The sequence below is a fragment of the Coenobita brevimanus genome, chromosome 110 (genome assembly GCF_032717465.1).
Source record: "Coenobita brevimanus isolate Jiangsu-jjx chromosome 110, ASM3271746v2, whole genome shotgun sequence".
NCBI lineage: Eukaryota > Metazoa > Arthropoda > Malacostraca > Decapoda > Coenobitidae > Coenobita > Coenobita brevimanus.
Genome location: NC_137063.1, coordinates 10148891 through 10171257, shown reverse-complemented (window position 1 = coordinate 10171257; position 22367 = coordinate 10148891). Strand labels below are relative to the sequence as shown.

The 22367-nt window shown below is 43.9% G+C and overlaps 1 protein-coding gene across 1 annotated transcript in view; it reads left to right on the top strand.

Annotated features, from left to right (window-relative positions):
• The first annotated feature begins 701 nt into the window (after positions 1-701).
• The window catches only part of HemK1 (HemK methyltransferase 1), a 190536-nt gene continuing 168870 nt past the window's right edge, over positions 702-22367 (top strand). Inside the window, exons 1-2 of the mRNA XM_080286109.1 lie at positions 702-762; positions 1341-1474. Coding sequence (XP_080142235.1) covers positions 702-762; positions 1341-1474 — 195 coding nt within the window. The remainder of the gene's footprint in view (positions 763-1340; positions 1475-22367) is intronic.

The window sequence follows — 22367 nt, the reverse complement described above, 5'->3', positions numbered from 1 at the left end:
GAGCAGTCCTCCTCCAGGAGTAGGCGCAGGAAAGCGCGCCTGCTCGTCCTGTTTGGCCCCAGTCCTGAGGGCCGACGCACCCACCAAGGCCCCACCAGGGAAAGGCCTCCCTTTACACTGCCCAGCAGCCCACACTGGATGACCCCGGCCTCTGACGGTGGTCCCGTGCCTCCTGCGAGAGAGCACGCATGACGGGACGGACGACACCTGCATCTGCCCAGTCACCTGTAGCCCAACTCGGGTCCTCTGTGTCCCTATTAGTGTGTCTAGTCTGTACAAGTGCACTGTGTCCAGCATTGTATATTTTTGTGGTAATATAAGTGTAAGGTTGGTTGACCTGAGGTTTTATGCCCTGTTCCTATAGTTGCATGCTCTAGACCCAGTCTTGAAGGAAACCCTAGATCAGTCGCTCGTGCCCAGAGAGCAAGGAGTTGAGTCTGCGCACGTAGCATAACAGGAATAAATAATAAAATGATTTAAGTCCTCAGAGTGAAGGAAGTAGTCTGATCACACTTATGTTGCAGCACACGCTTTAGGGTAATTTTTTCCTCATTATATAAATCAAGGTACATCATACCAATCATGCAAATATTGGACTTCAAAACCTTGGTTAATTGCCACAATGGTCTAGTAGATGAACCGTAGGCACACCACCCTCCAGCGACCGCTAGCGAAAAGTGAGCTATGTTTTATCCTACGGTATGGGGACTTGGGGAGTTGGGGACGGTCGCCTGGCACGTATAGAAGCAATGTCAAGTGGCGGTATTTGGCAAATATTACATTTACGAAAAATAAGGCTATGACAAGCTTCAAGAAAGCATTATTCTTTCTCAGAAAGACGATACGAATATCGATATGAAAGCCAGTTGCACTAAACTCAACAGCAACACAACGAAATGACTGTGTGTAAGGGATTGCCGGATGGAAGCCCAATGTACGCATATGCAAAATAGCCAGTCAAAAGTGATCATTCATGTGTGTGATATTTTTTTTATCAAGGAGTGTTTTAGTGACTTTATTGGTCTATAGTGCTGCTAACTCCTGTAAGTTTATCCAGACATATAGTCACAACAGTTATGTTACTTTTTCAGGACTAGACCGAGTTTGGGCTTACCAGCTAGGTAGCACACGACACCTGAAAGTTCCTCCTCAGTGTGCAAATACACTGTCTGTAAGACATACGATGATAAGCCGATACCGAAGTGCGTTGAGCAGTTTAATTCCCGGATTATTAATGCAAACTAACGTAACTCCTTATAAGGGATGTGAAAAGCTGTGGAGTGTTTCAACCCAACCGGTACATACCCATCGTAGGATATGCTCTACGTCTTCAAAATCAGCGGCCACAACAACCCAGCCGACAAAAGTAAAAGATGCTCTACATTACTGGGTTGAGCGACTGAGAGGTGACGATGTCCCAGATGCGGTATTGGCTGCTGAATACATTATCTCTTATGTCTTGGGCCTGCCACGAGTAAGACCTCAGCTTCGAAGTTAACTCATAACTGTTGTGTGTGTGTGTGTGTGTGTGTTACTGAACAGTTGGGAGGCTGAACATTAGTGAATATTGCAGAAATGCCTTTGGGATTTATTTAATAATTTTGTGAGCAGTACTAATGATAAATTTCTTCCTTAGTGCAGCCAGGTTAGTGGTCTATCTATCTATCTATTGCCAGACGCCATAATCCCATAAGGAGTGGCCACTTGACTTTTGAATTATTGGTTTTACGGGGAGGGACACTAACCCTCCACCAACCCACTTGTTGACACTTAGGGAGCACGTATGGGTTTGTTATATGGTTACCACCCAGTGTTGTAAATGGTTTCTTGGCTTACAGGAAACCATTTGGCTTGTACTCAATGTGAAGTCACCTGTAAAGGAAAGAAGAGCAATAAGAAGTGACAGGAAAGATGGGAGATATAGGAAGAGAGGAGGGCAGGCACAGAAAAAGAATGATAAAGGCTAAGGAACAAGTAGGCAGCACTACATCAAGTGAGTGGATGATGGTCGCCACCTTTTCATTAAAAAATTAATGTTTGAATTATCATTTTCTGTTAGAAGTACGGTAGCTCATTTTTGCAGTATTCTCTCATGTCAAGAATCATATTTTTGGACAATCTACAGGAGAGCCTCCATAACAATGTATGTAAGTTTTATGATGAATTTTCATGATTGTACAGTTCATAACACCCAGAATCTGTGGAAGTAACATTTAGCCTGTGTTACTAAAGATTGTATCATTCATTTATGGCACTCAATTTCAGCAGAAGTAGCATTTCTGTTGCTAAATCGGGGAGCGCGGTAGCTCGGTGGTAGGGTGTCAGGCTCGTAATCGTGAGGTTGCGAGCGCCCCGCCCGGTGGCTGCTGTGCTGGGTAGCACTCTCCTGTAACCCTAGCAGGGCTATATGATCTAATGAGGTCTAGCTCGGGGATTAATCCCTTTTTTTTTTCTGTTGTTAAAGATCACCAAGATTTGTAAACATTGACAGTGGCATCCTAAAGAGGGCAGTGGGATTGGGTTGATTTGGACATGAAACTCAGTCATCCCAAAATTATTGAGATTAGTTAGGTTGAGTTAAATTGTTGGGTTAGATTAGGTCATAGTAGGTTAGGTTATCAGGGACAAACAATTTGTGATATAGTGACTTTAGACTAAGAGCCGAATCAGTAGAAGTCTGATGTAGCAGGTGGCTGCTTGTCACGGTTTGCAAATAAAGCTGGTGAGGTTGTATAGTTGATGTCTTCAAAATTATGCATTACCACTGCTTTTTAAAACTGTCACAATGATTGATCTATCTCGCTATAGCCAGATGCCATAATCCCCAAAGGGGTGGCCATTTGACATTGAGTTACTGGTAGTGGTTTTATGGGGAGGGGCACTATGCTGTTAGCGTTAGCCTGATTCTCTTGTGCCCTGCCCCCTTGGCCCTGCCCACTCACCCGTTGGCCCGAGTAGGAGGTCTGAGCCAGCTGCCAGTCTTGCCGAGCCAGCATCAGGTAAACATATCAGGTGCTCTAGCGAATCGAAGCAACAAAACTTTTACTCAACCCCTAAACTGCAATGATATCTTTTCCATTTAACTGGGAAATATGTTTTGTTGTAAAGGATGTTGAAAAAAAGTACCAGGGAACGTCATCAGCCTGAAAGGTTTGTAAAGTAACGAAAGTTCCCTCTATGAAAAAAAGGTATACATTCTACAAAGAACTGTTTTGACTTTTCCTTGTATATAAGATGGAAAAAGAAAGACGATAAGAAATATAGAACAAATGTAACAGAGGAATGGGAGATAAATTTGAGAGGAGAAGGACAAGGAGGAGGAGGACTGGCACACACACACACACACACACACACACACACACACACACACACACAGCACAACCCTTTGCCCTTTATAAGATTTTAATGACTTCGCATGTATAGAATCAAAATTCTTATACGGCTTTGTTGGTATAAATAATTACCGGTATATGGTATTGAGTGGCATTTATCATTCTTTTTCTGTGCCAGCCCTCCTCCCTTCCTGTTTCGCCCATCTTTCTTGTCACTTCTTATTGCTTTTCTTTCCATTACAGGTGGCTTTACATTGAGTGACAAGCCAAATGGTTTCCTGTGAGCCAAGAAACCATTGACAACGCTGGGTGGTAACCAAATAACCAAACCATATTTGCTCCCTACATGTCAACAAGTGGGTTGGTGGAGGGTTAGTGCCCCTCCCTGTAAAACAAATAACTCAGAGTCAAATGGCCATCCCTTATGAGATTATGGTGTCTGGCAATAGTTAGATAGATAGAGTAGGCGAAGCCATTGACATTTCGTCATCCTACTTCTGTATTCGATCCCTCTTATTTTAATGAAATTAATGAAGGAAAAAAATAAGGAAAATTACAATATGGTTATGATACTGTGGTAACTTACCAGACATAACAGGTGACTTAATATGTTTAATAGCAACAGCGGCACAGCTGCAATGTGTTATTACCAAGCTCTGAAATTCCTTGGCACCAAAATTCAGCTGCAGCCGCGGGGGGAGGCGGGGTGGTTCTTTTCAAACTGGTTTTGATTTAGTTAGCAAATTTTAGTGCTTCCTTTGTCAAACAGAAAAGAATTCAGAGTAAAAGTAAATAATACGATACTGTTTCGTGGTAAGGCTCATTATTCTATCAGTAAGAAGAACAATTATCTCAGCCAATCAGCAACGAGTAGAGCTGGAAGTGGGCGGGGCACAAGAGAATCGGGCAAACGCGAACGGTATAACTCACCGTCAACCTGCTTGTTGACATAGGGAACACGTGTGGATTGGTTATATGGTTACCACCCAGCATTGCAAATGGTTTCTGGCTTATAGAAAACTATTAGGCTGGTCACTCAATGTAAAGCTTTCTGAAAAGAAAAGAGGAATAATGAAAAATGACAGGAAGGATGGAAGAAATAGGAAGAGAGGAGGGTGGACACAGAAAGGATGATAAAGGATGAAGTAGGCAGCACTACATCAGGTGAGTGGAAGACAGTTCCCACCACATACCATCTGTTACAATGATCTATCTATCTATCTATTGCCAGACGCCTCAATCCCGTTTGGGGTGGCCACAAATAAATCGCCTCCAAGTTGCCCTGTCCCCCGCCATTTCACTCCCCTGCTCCCAGCTCACACCCCCCTCTCTCATATACCTCTCCACCCCATCCCTCCATCTCATCCTCGGCCTCCCCCTCCCTCTTTCCCCCTCCACCTCACTCACATACACTCTCTTCGTCAGTCTTTCACCCTCCATCCTCTCCACATGGCCAAACCACCTCAGTGTGTTCCTCATAACGCTTCCTATCACATCCATATCAACACCACAACGCTCCTTTATATCCTCATTCATCAGCCTGTCTCTCCATGTGACTCCGCAGGCTCCTCTTAAATAACTCATTTCCACTGCTCTCACTCTTGACTTGTGTCCTTCCAACAACGTCCAAGCTTCACTTCCGTACGTTAGAGTTGGTATCACAATACTGTCATGTAGTAACTTTTTCACTTCCATGCTCACTTCCCTGTTTCTTATCACTGCTTTCAAGGAACCAGCAACCTTTCTTCCCTGCTGTACCCTTTCAAGCACTTCACCCTCCAAACCTCCATCCTTACTCATCACACTACCCAAGTACTTAAACATACTCACACTTTCCAATTCCTCACCATCCAACCTCGCTGTACATTCACTGACTTCACCTCTCTCAAAGACCATCACTTTACTCTTCCCTACATTCACCTTTAGATTCCGTTTCTTACACACTCTCCCAAACTCATCCACCAAGCCTTGCAGCTCTCCTTCGTCTTCACTCAACAACACAGTATCATCTGCAAACAAAGGTACAGGGAGTTTCCAAACACTATCCTCTCTCACCATGGCCACTCCAACATCCACTACCCTACCTTGTACCTCTTTTATTACCCCATCCATGTACAGATTGAACATTAAATTTTGTTGAGGAGCACTTCTGCAGTTTCACCATTTTCTGTGAAAATTATTTAGATATTCCAGATACTGTACATAAAAACTGTTGGAAGAATGTGGTTTTGTGCAGCAAGCATGCTGTTTTGAATGGTCAAGGTTATTCAATTTTTTTTTTTTTTTTTAAATTATTAACCATACCTAACTTATTAAACCCAGCCAAGGTGACTCATTAAACATATCGAACAATCCACCCTAGTCTAGACTTAACCTTGTCTTTCTAAGGTATGGCCATAATGTACTTGGAACTGCAGTAATGCAGATTCATCTGAGAGAACTTTAACATGCTGTGAGTGGAAAGTATTAAGAATATATGGAGTAGATGGGAAGTTGTTGAATGCTGTGAAGAGTATGTATGAGAGTGCTAAGGCTGCAGTGCATGTGGATAGTGAACTGAGTGAATTTTTCTATTTGAAGGTTGGGCTGAAACAGGGATGTGTCGTGTCTCCATGGTTGTTCAGCCTGTACATGGATGGGGTTATAAAAGAGATACAAGGTAGAGCAGTGGATGTTGGAGTGGCCCTAATGAGGAGGGCAGTGTTTGGAACCTCCCTGTTCTGTTGTTTGCAGATGATACGGTGTTGTTAAGTGAAGACGAAGGGGAGCTGGAAGGCTTGATGAATGAGTTTGGGAGAGTGTGTAAGAAACTGAATCCATAGGTGAATGTAGGGAAGAGTACAGTTATGGTCTTCGAGAGAAGTGAAGTCAGTGATTGTACAGTGAGGTTGGATGATGAGGAAATGGAAAATGTGAGTACTGTACATTTAAGTACTTGGGTACGGTACCCTGTAGTGTAATGAGTAAGGATGGAAGTTTGGAGGGTGAAGTGTTTGAAAGGGTAAAACAAGGAAGAAAGGTTGCTGGTTCATTGAAAGCAGTGATACGAAACAGGGAAGTGAGCATGGAATTCAAAAAGTTAATACATGACAGTATTGTGATACCAACTTGAACGTATTGAAGTGAAGCCTGGACGTTGTTGAAGGGACACAAGTCAAGAGTGAGAGCAGTGGAAATGAGTTATTTGAGAGGAGCCTGTGGAGTCACATGGAGAGAAAGACTAACAAATGAGGAAGTGAAGGAGTGTTGTGGTGTGGATGTGGATGTGATAGGAAGTGTTAGGAGGAACACATTTAGGTGGTTTGGCCATGTGGAGAGGATGGAGAGTGAGAGACTGATGAGGAGAGTGTATGTGAGTGAGGTGGAGGGGGGGAGAGGGAGGGGGAGGCCAATGATGAGATGGAGGGATGGAGTGGAGAGGTATATGAGAGATGGGGGTGTGAGTTGGGAGCAGTGCAGTGAAATGGCATGGGACAGGGCGACGTGGAGGCGTTTTGTTTGTGGCCACCCCGTGTGGGATTATGGCGTCTGGCAATAGATGGATAGGTAGAGTGGTTGAAGTCAGCCATTGTAGGCTGTGATTGTTTGTCAGACCCTCCCAAGGCCTGCGTGTAAATCCTTTTATGTCTGCAGGGGCACTTAGATTAAAGAGAAATTCAACTCGCAGTTGCCAACCCCATGCTGCATTGCCAGTGCGTTCTACATTTTCATTAAATAATGCAATACAGTACTAGATCCAGATATATAGAATATAGAAAAGATGACAGTATTGTATACATTTCTGGGGGGAAAAAAAAAAAAGAAAAAAAATGAAAGGGTTAAACAGACAAGAAAATAACACAAACATACGAAAAACTTTTCAGCTTGTAGACCTCAGGCATCTCACAGCAGGCAGTGCTCCTCTCTCTCTCTCTCTCTCTCTCTCTCTCTCTCTCTCATGTTGTTTTAGAAGCAAGTGGGGAACATTAACTGTCCTCACCCTACTTCTTGCCTTCCCTTAATCCTTTCTACTTAATGATGTACAGCTATATGAAATAAGTATTTCATTGTAGGTTACTCATGCCTGATGGAGGGTTCGGCAAATACAGCGAACTGAGTTATCCGTTGGTGCATCATCTGGCAGCCATCAACATCTATCGCAGCAAATGTGGCTGAATTTTTAAAATTCTGTGAGAAGCCCAACAATCTAAATCCATGCCATTCATCAGGAGTTCTGCCACCAAGACACTGCCATGAGTTTTTCACTAAGCTCACTGCTTTTGACGTTGCCAGATTTGGCAGGTTTCTTTCTAATTTGTTATACGACTTCCCTTATCTTTTGTTTTCTTCTTGTGTTCAGTATTGAATACACCTAGGCCTACTGTATGTATATCCCTCCTCTTCAATACATTGCAAACTTTTTTTTTCCTTGTCTCATCCCAAAATTATTGGCAGTGTGCCAGTCCCCCTCACCTCCCCCAAGGCACCCGCACTCTGCTGTCTCTTCAGTACTGTATTGTCATTTGGCAGTTGTGTGTGTATTGGAGTTTTTCACTTTTTTTTTTCTCCGTCCTGCATGTTATGCTGGCCTCATGCCTTCTGCTGGTTTGTGTCAGTAAGGCATCACCACCTGCTTCATGCCTTCTGCTGGTTTGTGTCAGTATGGCATCTCCACTTGCCAACTACACCAGGAAGGTTCTGTCTCAAAAAGAAGTGGAAGATTCTTGGGATGGACAGTGAGTCTGGTGGTTTTTTCTTGGTGTCCTGTATAAGTTCGTGTAGGATATCAAGAAGGCATGAGAACTAATCTTGCAGTACGGGACTGAATATGGGCAGACATCCTGACATCTTAAATGTCAGAAAATGATGGCCAGACCCAAGCACTCAGGATTTAGACTAGGCTGTGTTGAAGTGATACCTCCACCAGCAGAGGAGTGATGTCATGGTCCAGGCAGTGGAGCGCAGTGATGCAGACAAAGTTTGCTGTACACCTGGCTATAACTTTCACTAACCACACGAGATTTGCTGTATCAAGAAATCTTATTCCGTTCACTGGTGAGTTTATTCCCCCTGACATATGTTTTACTTCTGTCACCCATGCCTCACCCATCTCTCATTCTCGTCACACTTGGTTTGTTCCTCTTTTTGTCTGTCTAACAAACCTGCCTTGCCCTGCCAAACTCTACGTGTGTCAGATGCACAGTGTGTGTTTGGTAGCAACATTGTACAGTACTGTACAGTCCAGTGACATTATCTCATGCTTATTACAGTATGCAAGGGTGTTTCTCCATGTTTGAACAGTCATACAGTACAGTTATATGGTGTTTTAGGGGTTAGATTCCCTTTGGGGGGATTTGAGGAGGGTATTACAGTATGTCAGTTTCCACCATTACATCACCTTCTGTCACCCCTTTGGCCACTCTGTGTCGGATAATTTAGAGTTTACTATGCAGTGAATGCTGTTCTAGTTGAAATAACTGTCTGTAGATATCTGTGTATCTATTTATATCCACTTGCCTTAATCCCAGAAATGGTGGTCTCAAACATATCTCCATGTCATTCTGTCCTCTGCTGTCAGGCAGAGGATGAAATTCTTCCATCTCATCCCTAGTCTCCCTCCTGCATCTCATGTGCATTGTCTTAGTCAGTCCCTTAATCTCCTTTCTCTTGAGATGGCTAAACCATTTCAGGGTACAGTAACCTCACAGTTATCGGTTATCACAATATCCGGTGCATTTTGCTCGACTCTTAAAATAAACAATGTCTGGTGAAATTAGGCAGTATCCAGCTCAGAAAAGGGAGCAATCGGTGGTACTATGCATTTTTTGGCAGTTATATGTATCATCCAGCTCAGACACAGGACCGAAGAGGGACGCAGGCAGACCCCGCAGCATGCCAGCCAATTACAGAGCATTGTGGGAACGGCCCACCCGATGTGCCAAGCTTACTGTTGCTCTTCTATTCTCTCCCATGGATGCCGTATACTGAGGACTTATCTGTGTGTTGTGCATTTGTGACTCATGATGTGGTTACCCCCTTGTGCTATGACTTTGCCTGTGCCCCCCCCCCCCTCCCAATGCTGGAATAATCTTTGTGGGAACCATTTGCCACAAGATCACATGGGATAGTGCACCTTAATGCATAGTGTACTGCTTTACCCTTCATTGGTGTCAACACTAGGAAAGTACAGTATGACTATGATTATATTATGTACTGTACAGTAATCACTCGATTATCCGGACATTAGGCTCTGGTTCTGTTATTTCCATATCCGGATTTCTTTGTCTGTATCCGAACATAAAATTTCCAACATGGCCAGTTGGGTGGCCTATAGATTCAAAAAAACGGTTGGGTGGCTGGCCAGCCTCTCTAGCCATGCGCGGATAATAGACTGCAACCCACCAGCTGAGCAAAAATGGCTGTCCACCTCTCAGACAAATGGTCAGAGTCCTCTGGCCGCCCAGATCACTGGGAACTTACTGGCAGCAGCGTGAGTAATATAGACCCTAACCCACCAACTGAGCAAATATGGCTGTCCGCCTCTTCATCATTCAAAGTCCCTCAGCTGCCTGGATCACTCCAAAGCTACCTGCCGTGTGCAAGTAATACAGACCCTAACCCACAAGCTGAGCATAAATGGCTGTCCGCCTCCTCACCGAATGTTCAAAGTTCCCTGGCCGCCTGGATCACTGGGGACGTACCAGCCTCAAATGAGTAATACAGACCCTAACCCACAAGCAGAGCAAAAATGCCCGTCCGCCTCCTCACCGAATAGTCTTAGTCCCCCCCCCCCATCCTTCCTCCATTCCCCTCCACTCTCAGGCATGTCTCCCTCCCCGTCGCCCCACCCTCCCCTACTTCTGCATGTTGCTTGCTTGACCTCCTGCCAATTACCTTCCTGCATTGCCATGAGCAATTTTTCTTAGTTTTTGGCAATTTAATTGAATGCTGTCGGTTGAATCAAAATTCTGAAAACACCTTGAGAAAGCTTGTAAAATTCTACATCTAAACATATGCTTAGTTCTTACATGGTGCAGCAAAATTTTTCACTGGGGTGTTGGGAAGTTATTTCAAGCTACAGTATTTTTACTCTTGAACAAGCTTATTCTTGCCATATGTTTGTACTTTTACCCATCAGTTTTGTGTGTTTTTATTAGGTTATCCTAAAGTTTAACCCCTTAAACGCGGCCGTGTACAGTCGTTCCCCCCCGAGTGGCGGGGTTGTATCGCGGTCTGAGTACCTGTAGGAAAATATTCGCCAAAAATCAGAGATTAACCCTAGAACATTATACTTGGTATGGCAGATAGTACTTACATTCAGCTTTCTCCAGAGACAGGTGTTGAGCCTTCGTGGACTACCCAAGGACTTGTGGAAACTTGCAAAGTTGGGTAACCAAATCTTCACTTTCACACCTCCAGCAACCCGGTTTCCCTTCTACCACAGCCTCATTCTGTCACGGTAAACTTTATACTACAACGTAAAAGTAGTTAGGATTCCGTATTTGTACAATAAGCACTGAAAATAAGGCTAAAATCACGGAACGTACGGCCGACATGCACAGTGGCGGCGGTCTTCCCGTCACTCAACAAACATTTCCATTTTCACAGCTAAAAACATGTATACTACATTATTTTCAATCATATTACTTCCCAAAAGATCACCACGGCGCGCTTTTTATTCTGCCTTACGCCCGCCACTTTATTCTCGTTCCTGTCGGCCGCTTGCACTGACTCGGAAGAGCTAGAACTCGCCATAATGTCAGTTTGAAAGCCTGCAGTAAACTGACGCTAAGCAGGGGCAAACCGTGAGAAAAAAAGCTAGTGTTACAACTGGGGAAACAAGCGTTTCCTAGTAGCATAAACTGCTTGTGAGAGGAGAGCGCAGATTTACAGTTCTGAGCGCTCAGAGTGCTGCCATGTATCACAGCCAGGCTGGCCGGGCCGTGGTAGAGGGGGGACGGGGGGAAAACGCGATACTTGGCAACAACTGAGGTCAGTAGTACAAAGGTAAAGTATGCTAGTTGTAGCTAGAGGGTGGTGGTACTGATAGACAATACCAGCTGGAGCCTGCTTGCCCGCAGTTATTCAAAATTTACTAGAATCGCAAACGCGACGACCCGCCATTATGTCCTTTTCGCCGAGCGTCGCAAACGCGACGATCCGCGTTTAAGGGGTTCAACATCATTGAAGATGAAGGTATACCGGTACAATTTATACCAATATAACCAATATCCGGGGGCAAATTTGGCCGTGGGAATGTTTTTTTTTTTTGTGCCCTCAGAAGCAGCCATAGCTGGGGTCTCACCTCTGTTGGTGTCCCAGAAACTTATTGAAAACTTATGGCTCCCGAGAGGGTTAAAATTCTTTTTGTAACCATCATTTTGATTGATTTTTTGTGGATTTTTGTTGTTTATGCATTGGTTTCTCATTTTCTAGCATTATATTGGATATTCCCATGTGTGCTTTGGTGTCTACATAGCTGAAAGACCAAAGAAGGGGTACAGTATATATAGGTAAGATATTTGTGGATTTTTCTTGTTTATGCATTGCATAAACATATTTACCCAGTAAATATTTTTTATGTTCATTATGGCTGTCATGACCCTCCATTTAGCCTACTTGCTGTTCTCTGGTATGCCCACTGTTTAGTTCATAAAACTTTATTTAAAATCAACAGTACATTTCCCCCACTTCATCCCCATGTCAATTATGTAGCTACTGTATGTGAAACTTGGCTTCACCTGCATATACAGTCCAGTCTGCCAGAATATACCATGCATAGGCAGGATCACCCTTGGTAAAAGGGATGACTTGGGTTTGTTTGTGATCACTGAGTCACTGCATATTACTCTCCCTGGCACCTTATAGTACTGGTGGTTGGGAGAACCATGCCATTTAAATAGCCCATAGGCAGTAGTGCGTGATATCAGCAGACTACTTTTGTTTTATAACCCTCTGCTCTCCCATGTTCTGTGATAAATGCTGTCTCTCCCTGCCTCTCCCTAGTCTGCACCCTCTTGTTCCACCAGTACAGTACTTTATTGTCTAAGGTCTGTTCAGAAAATATCCGACCTTATGCTCTAAAATAATAGCTAACCTGTTGAGCTGGGACACTAATCCTCCCTCGAAGTAGGCCCCTTCTGACTTGACTCACGTACCCCACTGCCTGAAACATTTTTCAGAGTCGGTTTTTGGTATCTCCTGCAGGTGCTTTGTCGCATTTGTCATGATTTTTTTCATCTCAAATCGGGAACCCTTCAGCGGAGTTTACCCTCCCCACCCCCGCTGAACCCATGTTATATCAACCTTGTTATGCGAAAGATGTTTGCTTGATGCAACCCTGTTGCATAATGAGGCCAGACTGTATAAGTTTTCATTGATCATTCTGTCAAGCAATCTCATACTCAGCCATTGCACACCAGAGTGTAGCTGTGCTTAATCTCTTCCTGTGAAGCTCCAGGTAGTTTTGATTTGTCAGTGGTGTGAATTGAACATCATTTCCACCACAGGATGAATATAACAATACTCATGTCCTTTCTCAAAAAAAAAAAAAGAAGAAAGATAAAAAATGAATAAAAATCCAGATGAATCTAAAATAGTGTGGAAGAAGTACTAGTGAATATTGCAGAAAGAGATGCGTTTGATTTTTTTACATACAGATAATTTTTTCATGAGTGTGTGAGAAAGGTGTGAAAGTTGAGGAGGCTGAGGAATTGATAGGGTATTGATTTGGTTGGATTAGACATGTACAGAGAAGCATATGACGGATTTGAAGCCTCCTTTTGACTTTTGATAGTGGTTTGACTTTCTTATGAGTGTGTGAAGTTGATCACTAAAAAATATTATGTAGTGCTGCCTATTTCTTCTTTCCCCCTTTTCATTTTGTCTCTGCATCTATCCTCCTCTCTTCCTACTTTTCCCTTTCCTTCCCATCGCTTTTTATTACTAATCTTTCCTCTGGAGGTGGCTCTGCACTGAGCAACAAGCCTAGTGGTTTCCTTTAACAGGAATTCATTTACATTGGTGGGTGGTAACCATATAACCGAATTACAGGATGAAGTGGAGCCCACTATGATGCCTCTATCAACTGAGTGGAAACACATGCTTTGTCCATCCGGGAACCAACCCACTATTCCTTGTGCCTCACTGTGGTAAGGCACTGTCATCTGCAAGAGAATATGGGACAGCCCTGCAGGGGGCAGTTGCTTGTCAGTGGTTGAGGAGTCTGCCCGGCCAAATAGATTGAGGTTGGTTTATGTAAAAAAAAAAAAAAAATGCAGGTGGTGAGGCTTGTGAGGTGGAGCCGGGATTGTGGGACTTGAATGGTGTGTGGATGATGGTCTGGTCCATTTCACTGGGCGTCATATAGATTTCTCCCATATTCATGTTTTCTCTTTCTCTTTTGCTGGAAATTCCCTTGCTCCATTTTTAATTGGAGAAAAGGTCTCTGTCACTATCCAAAGACCTTATGTACAATACAGATCCAGTTTGCTGGGGAAAAAAGGTATTCCCAGTCAAGGACTACATGGGCATCAGGGACATATAATTTACTGTTTCAGCACAGGAGCTGTCCCATCATTGTGATTTGTGCAAGACCTCCCCAACCTTAACCCCTGTCCGCCGGGTGTTGGTCGGAACTGTCAAAAAATTGGTGGCCAGGTGGTGCCGAGTGTTGGCAGGAACTGCACTTGTTTTCCCGGCACAGTTTGAGGTGGCTGCCACTCTATCTTGTCACCAAAAGCTTGAGGGAGACTCCCACCAGCCTGCCTGCCCAACCATACCTCTGTCGTCTCTGACTTTGCCAGGTGTAAGACAATCTTTTCTTAACCTTTCTTGTTTGATTTCGTTCCCACCTCACATGGACTTTTGCTTCATCCACCCCTGCCAAGCCTCTTTCCAAGGATACTATAAAAGGACTCAGTGATAGTGCCATAGGGTGTGCCTTGGACACCACTGTGTCTAGTTTATTTAGTAATGGAGAAGTTATTACGTTGAGAACAAAGCCATAGTTAGGGCTGCGGGCAAATGCACGAATACACCCTGTTTTCGCAGCAAAAATGAGTCTTCTTCCTCACGTAATTACTCATCAACACAGTGACCTACAGACCTGGGGATGCTTTCATTCGCACAAGTTGTTGAGTAATAGTGGTCTTTAATTCATTTCTCTAACTGCAATAGTTTCTGTGATGTTAAGGTTGGAAGTAAATTTTTTTTTTCTTTAATTAATTTTTTTTTTTTTTTTTTACTGAGGTGAGGCACGAGCAGATTTTAGCCCGGTGTCCAGGAGTTAAAGAAAAAACAAATTATTTTCCTACACTTTACAGGCTGTTTCCTCTTCCATCAGACATTATACCCCACAAGTAGATTCACAAACATGTAGCCATCACAGCCATCCAACACCTTCAACCAAACATCCACCTTAATGAAACCTCACCAGATACTGTATTCGTCACACAGATCTGCCCTTCCCAGAGAGACAGGAGTTTACTTAGCTAGACTGCAATGTGACCATCATCGTTCATTACACCGTCGATATAACGAACTGGTTGGTACCAGACCCTTGACATTATAAGCCAAACACCATGCTGTTCAGTAATTTCCCAGGCGTTTTGGTTTTTGCGAACTATTAAGTACAGTGATCCCACGATTATCTGGTGTAATAGAGCCATCAGTATGTTCGGATGCAGATGATGTCCAGATACGGAACAATACCCATACCAATCAGACCTACCTATGTGAACAGTTTATCTGTCTATCTATCTATTGCCAGATGCCTTAATCCCATAAAGGATGGCCACAAACAAATCGCCTCCATGTTGCCCTGTCCCCTGCCATTTCACTGCCATGCTCCCAGTTCACACCTCCCTCTCTCATATGTACAGTACCCCTCCAAATTTTGGTATTGTTCTTTGGTCTTTCAGTTATTTAGACATCAAAACACACTTGGGAATATCTGATATAATGTTTGGCACTAAGAAAACAATGCATAAACAACAAAAATCCACAAAAAAGGCGAAGGTTACGACAAAAATTTTAATAGCTATAGTACTGTACTGTACTGTATGGTACTTACCACCCAGTGAATGGTGGACAGGCACTGTAATCCGCTGGCCAGAACAGTAGCTGGTGTACAGTAATCCCATGTGGTTTGATGGCTAACATAATCACTTAACAGTGTCGGAGAACTCTTCCTTTAACTACTGGAGCTGGATGATGAGTGGGGACGTGCGGTACCCACTACTGAACACAGTGTTGCCATGTCTCTACTGGCCGGTCAGGCAACTTTGACCATATGGTAGGGAAGCGGACAGCTATTATTGCTCAGCTGGTAGATTAGGCATGGCTTGAGAGGCCAGCTGGGTGACATTGACCATTCAGTAGAGTGGCAGATGGCCATTATTGCTCAGCTGGTGGGTAAGTTGTATTACCAGTGCACGGCTTGAGAGACCAGCTAGGCAACTTAAACCTTTCAGTGAGAAGGTGGATGGCCATATTTGCTCAGCTGGTGGGTTAGGGTCTGTTATTAGCTTGTGACTCGAGAGGCTGGCAGAGCAACTTTGACCATTCGGTGAGGAGGCGGATGGTCATTTTTGCTCAGCTGGTGGGTTAGAGTCTATTACCAGCATGCAGCCAGAGAGGCCAGCTGGCCTTCTAACTGATTTTTTAAATTTGTAAGCCACCCAACTGGCCATGTTGGAAATTTTATGTTCAGATACTGTACCTGTATGCACAAAGATTTAGGATACTGACATAATAGAGCCAAAGCCTAACATTCAGATATGGAGCATGTCTGGATATTGGGTGTCCAGATAATTGAGGGATTGGTGTACAGTATAGTGTTGTTCGGCCGTACACTTGTACACAATAACATACAGCTACGTCTAAATGGTTCCTTTTCACAATAAATGCTCAGTTTACTAATGTTTGTTTATTCATACCTTTCAGGAAGTAGTTGCACTACAAATAAAGACTGCAAGTAGGCCATAGATAAATCTATACCGGTATTCATTCTGCGGAATGCGGAGGTGTGTGCGTGTGTGTGTGTGTGTGTGTGTGTGTGTGTGTGTGTGTGTGTGTGTGTGTGTAGGGATGCCACACTGTTCGATGTTTTCTGGACATCCATTTTTTTTTTTAATGAACAAATTCATTAAATGAACATAACGTTCAGCCAGCTCACGGTGGTTGTTAAAACTGAAATTTGTTAATAGAGGGTTTGGTATATTGAGGGCTTGCAGTTTTGTACTGTACCTCAGTACCAATTCAAAGTACAGCTCTCAAGTAATTTGCTATGCTCCCACTGTGATGTAGCCCCCCCCCCCCACACACACAGCACAAACACCACAATAGACTTACTCATATCATGCACCGTACTTTCACCACACAAATAAATTTCCATCATAACCTCAACAGAAAATCATGTGGAGCCAGGGTTGGCTTTTTTTTCTTTTTTTTTTCTTTTTTTTTTCCAACTTGCCCAGGTTTTATATTTAAAAAAAAAAAAATTGAGGATACAGATTTTTATATGGTAAATACTGTACAGTACATCCCCACAGTACGCGAGTTCTGAGTAAGCGATCCCCCTTGTATGCGAGGACCTTTTTTTTTTAATCTTAGTTTATTTTTTATTAGTACAGTACACAAATTGAACTCCTTGTAAGTGAAACGGGCAGTGAAGAGTGGCCCAAATCCGGGGTAACCCCAAGTACTTGACATTACCCCCCCAGGAAGGGTTAACGGGTAAAAATGTGCAGCCATAGTCTTGTTGGTTTAGTTAAGCCATGTCCTTGTTGATTTACCTAGTAAAGCCATAATCTTGTTGGTTTACTTTATCTTCGATAATATGTCTTAGTAGTAGTAGTAGTAGTTGTTCCCTAGGCAGTCTGACCGAACAGCCCTGAGTCCCTTAGGAAGGCCATGGCCGAGACCAGGCTTTCCCACAGAGCTCTCAAAGAGTGTATGTTGTGTTGTTGGCATAGGTGATTGTGTGCAATGCAGTTTTCCATAATGTGCTTAATAGTATGGGGTGCTGTGTTGCATCCTGGACAGACATCAGTGACGGAGTCATCCAGCCTCTTCTGGTAGCATAAGAGGGCTGGATGGTGCCCACATCTCGACCTGGCCAGGTGGACCCTATCCTCACGAGGGAGATAGGATTCAGAAGGGTGGATGTCAGGAGGCCGTGCATGCAGCTGTGTGTTGTCTTTAAGTGACTGAATGGAGCGGCGAGTGATCTGAGTGTGGATATGCTTCTGGAAGCTGGTCTGAGGTGGGCGAGGGGGTAGAGATAACAGTACAGTATTTGTGTATAGTATCGTGTGCTAGGTGTTGTTTTGATGTTCCTTGGTGTGGGTGGATATGCTGCCATGTAATATAGTGGATGTTGTGGGTTTGTGGAGGCTGCAGCAAGAAACTGGGTGCCTCTCATGTCTATGTGATCCTTGACTTTGAGGACTTTGGTTTCTTGATGTAGGTGGTCTGTGGGTGTAGTAGCTGTGCAGCCTATGATTATTTTTAGGGCCTTGTTCTGTATGGTCTGAAGAGTGTTGTAGTGTGTTTTGGTCAGGTTAGAAGCCCAGGCAGGGCTTGCATAATTCATCACTGAACTTATGTATTGTTTGTATACCGTGGTGGTGGATTCTTTGTTGTGTCCAAATGTTGTAAGGGCAAGTGACCTCAAAGCATTGAGTCTTGGTGTTATTTTATTTTTAATGTTTGTGATGTGTTGTTCAAATGACACTGATGTATTGTATGTTACACCAAGGATTTTGTGTGTGTGTGTGTGTGTGTGTGTGTGTGTGTGCGTGTGTGTGTGTGTGTGTGTGCATGTGTGTGTGTGTGTGTGTGTGTGTGTGTGATAGGGGAGTGTTGTTTATGGTGAGGTGTGGGATGTGACTGTGTTCTGCTGTCCAGTTTGTGAGAAGAGTAACTGTAGATTTGGCTGGGGCTATTTTGAGCCTGTTTGTGGTGAACCATTCGTGTAGTGTGTTGACGTAAGGTTGAATGATGTGTGCAGCTGTGTTTTCGTTTTGGTGTGTACATGTAAGTGTTATATCATCTGCATAGGAAGCTATGTGTATCTGTGGTGTGTGGGGTGTGGGTATGTCATGCATATATAGGTTAAAGAGTGTAAGGGACAAAACAGATCCTTGGGGGACGCCATTTGTGAAGTTTCTGATGTTAGAAGACTGACCGGCAAATGTTATGTAATTCACCGGGTCGGTCAGGATCACCTGATGGTCGTGATCGTCAGCTTTTACCCTCCCGGAAGGGAGCTGAGAGCTCATATAGTCCGATCTAAGGGCAAAGCTGTGACCTTCACACATACACACACCCGTCCCCTTGCTCGAGGGGGACAGTAACCACCCACTTTGTCGGTGAAACTTTTCGCGACCTGAGCGAGGCGCGAACTCCCGTCTACCAGATGGCAAGCGAGAGCGTTACCACTGAGCCAGCACATCTGCCTGCTAAGTAGTTTGCCAGCCATCTTTTTGTGTTATTGTGCATGTTTGTGTTGAGTATTTTGTTTGTGAGGTTGTGGTGGGGGATGGCATCAAAAGCTTTGCTAATGTCTAACGTGATTAGGAGTGTTCTGTGTGGTGGCCTAGCTGAATTCATGCCATCAAAAACTCTCTGTGTAAGGTCTGTAAGAAGGGTGTTTGTGGAGTGTAGTGGCCTATAGCCATGTTGTGACTGGACTAGGGGAATGTGAGGTGTGACTAGTTGTAGTGCCAGTCGTTCAGTGACTGTAGAGGGGGTGCAGAGAAGTGTGATGGGGTGGTGTGAGAAGGGTAACGTTGGGTCTTTGTTGGGTTTAAGGATAGTGATGATAATGCCATGCTTCCAGATGTTGGGTATTATGTTGTGTGAGTAGGTGTAGTTTGATATGTTAGTGAGTGCTTGTATGCCTTGTGGTCCAAGGTGTTTAAGGTGAATGTTGCTTATGTTGTCTGGTCCACAGGCAGATGAGTGCTTGAGGTTGTTAATGATGTGCTTCGTCTGGTTGTAAGTGAAAGGTGCGTAGTCTGGGTCTGTGGGGAACTGTCTCTTAAGTTGGTCGGTGTTCGGGATGGGGGTTTAGATGGCTGACTTGTGAAAAGTGATTGATGAGAGTGTTTGCTTGTTGTTTGTTTGAGGGTATGGTGTCTGTTGTTGTGATGGCAGCATGTGATTGTGTGGTGTTGCTGTTGGAAAGTGTGATGCTGTTTAGTGTTTCGTGGGGTTTGCTGATGTTTGTTTTGTGGTCAAGTGTTTGGAGGTAATTTTTCCAGTTTAGTGTTTGCTGTTCTGATGTTTTATTGTTTATTTGAGTATTGAGTTCTTGTATTTGTTGTACGGTGTCTTGTGTATGGGGTGTTGGGGAGTGTCGCAGTGTGTCCCATCGTCTGATGAGGCCTTGAATTTCTGATGTGAAGTTGGGGTTGTGTCTCTTTCTGTTGCCTCTAGGGATGTGTCTTTTGTCTGCATTTTGTATAATTGTACTGAAAGTGTGCACAGCAGTGTTGATGTTTGTGATGGTACTCCGTCTTAGATAGTTTCCCTGTATAGTACAATACTTAGTTCTGAAAGGCATCTCAAGGGTTGCCCATGAAGGAGGGTGCTGCCCATATGTAATTTTTCCCATAAGTTCATGTATTCACAGTATGCGAATTCCTGGTACACGATGTCCTCTGCCGCCTATATAGACGTGTACTAGGGGGATGTACTGTATTTGTATTTCTTTTAACCCCTAAAGACTGCAAATCTCCCACTCCCCCCTTTTCCCAGATCTGCAAAAAGGGTCCAATTTTTTAACTTTCACCAAGGTAAAAAATTTTTCTTACAGGTTTCAAGAGCTGGAATTTACACTTATGAAAATTTATGTTTCACTCTCAGTATGACTTACGGTTACTGCAATATCGACTGTCAAAGAATGTCAAAAATAAAATTTGGTGTCCCATGTGTATAGAGAGAGAGAAAAAAATTTGCACCAAAGTAAATTTTGGTCTTAGAGAATTGCAGAGCTTTATTTTACACACCAGCAAATGTATATTTCACTCTCATATGTCTAATGGTTACTGCACAATTGAACACCAAAAATTAAAAAAGGCGCTCCTCACTATGAACCAGAATGGGACATCCTTGAGAAATAAGGGGGAATATTGAGGTGGAGGGAGTGGGGGGGGGCATCAGGAGGGGTGAAAGGGAGGGAATATGTCTGCCACACACACCCAATATGGTCTAGAGGGGGTATTGGGATGATTTGGGTGGGAGGGGACACAGAAGGCAGGATCCAATTGGGCAAAGGGAGGTGGAGAGATGGCTTGGGAAAGGGGAGGTCCCTAGTTATGGGGAGGGGGCCAGATCATGGCTCCTACCACCTGATCTCTTAGTTCCCATTGGCCAGGTCACATATACGTCATAAAAGAGGTGGTGCTACCTACCACCAGTTTTTTGTAGTCTCTGTACCAACTACAGCCATAGGGCTTTATGCGATATTTTCCATAACTGTCGTTCGACAGCCATAGGTCTTTAGCGGTTAAATGATATATTGTACAAAATATATTTTACAGCAGAATAAGTTATATATTGTGTCCCCCCCCCCTGTGGCGGGGGGGGTCACAATCTGGCCGCACTATGGAGTGGTACTGCTACTCTGCGGCCAGGTTGTGTTAGGAAGAATACTGCCACCGTATTCCATGCGTGTCGTAAAAGGCGACTAAAAGGGGCGGGGTGAGGGGACTAGAGACCCCCTCCTCTGTTTTTTAGTTCCTAAAAAGAGACAGGCCAGAGAAAGGGATGGGGGATGGAGTTATCCCTGTACCCTGAAGATTGGGTCTATGAATGTGCGTGGATGTAGTACGATTGAGGCTAAAAGGGAGGAGATTGGGAGAATGTTTGTGAGAAGAAAGTTAGATGTGTTAGCTTTGAGTGACATGAAGATGAAAGGGAAGGGTGAGTCTATGTTTGGAAGTGTGAATGGAAGATTGTCAGGTGTTGATAGAGGAAGAGCAAGAGAAGGTGTGGCCTTGTTAATGAGTCCGGAAATACAGCAGTGTGTAATTGAATGGAAGGAGGTGTCATCGAGACTGATGTGGGTGAAAGCGAAATTTAAACGTGAGTTGTGGGTGTTTGTGAGTGCATATGGGCCTGGTAGTGAAAGGGATGAAGAAGAGAGGGAGTCTTTCTGGAATGATGTTGATGAGTGTCTGCAGAGTTTTGGAGTGAATGTGAATGTGGTAATGATGGGAGATCTGAATGCTAGAGTGGGAAATGTAGTAGTTGAAGGTGTAGTTGGTATGCATGGTGTGCCTGGAATCAATGATAACGGGGAACGAATGATAGCGATGTGTGTTGAGCGAGAGATGGTGATTGGAAATACTCTGTTTGAGAAGAAAGATATTTATAAGTGTACATGGGTGAGACAGGAGGGTGGAAGGGTTGTTGATAGAGTTTTGATGGACTATGTGGTTGTGTCTAGGAATGTAATAGGAAGATTGTTGGATGTGAGAGTTCTGAGAGGGAAGGGTGGAGGTATGTCTGACCACTACCTGGTGGAGGGAAAGTTAAGAGTAGGTAAGAGATGGGTGAGAGCTAGGAGGGTTAGGTGTGGCAGGGAGGTTTTGAAAGTGAGTGAGTTCGATAAAAGAGAGAAAAAGATAGAGTATCAGGAGAAATTGAAAGATGAGTGGAACGCAGTGAAACATCGGGAAAATGGCAGTGTGGAGGAGGAATGGCAGTTATTTAAGAGTGCTGTGGTGGGGCATGCAGAAGAGGTGTGTGGTGTGAGACGTTTAAGTGAAAAAGTTGCCACATGACAGTATTGTGATACCAACTTTAATATATGGAAGTGAAGCTTGGACCTTGTTGGAGGGACACAAGAGTGAGAGCATGGAAATGAGTTATTTGAGAGAAGCACGTGGAGTAACATGGAGAGACAACTGATAAATGAGAAAGCGAAGGAGTGTTGTGGTGTGGATGTGGATGTGATAGGAAGCATTAGGAGAAACACTTTGAGGTGGCTTGGCCATGTGGTGAGAATGGAGAACAGGAGACTGACGAGGAGAGTGTATGTGAAGT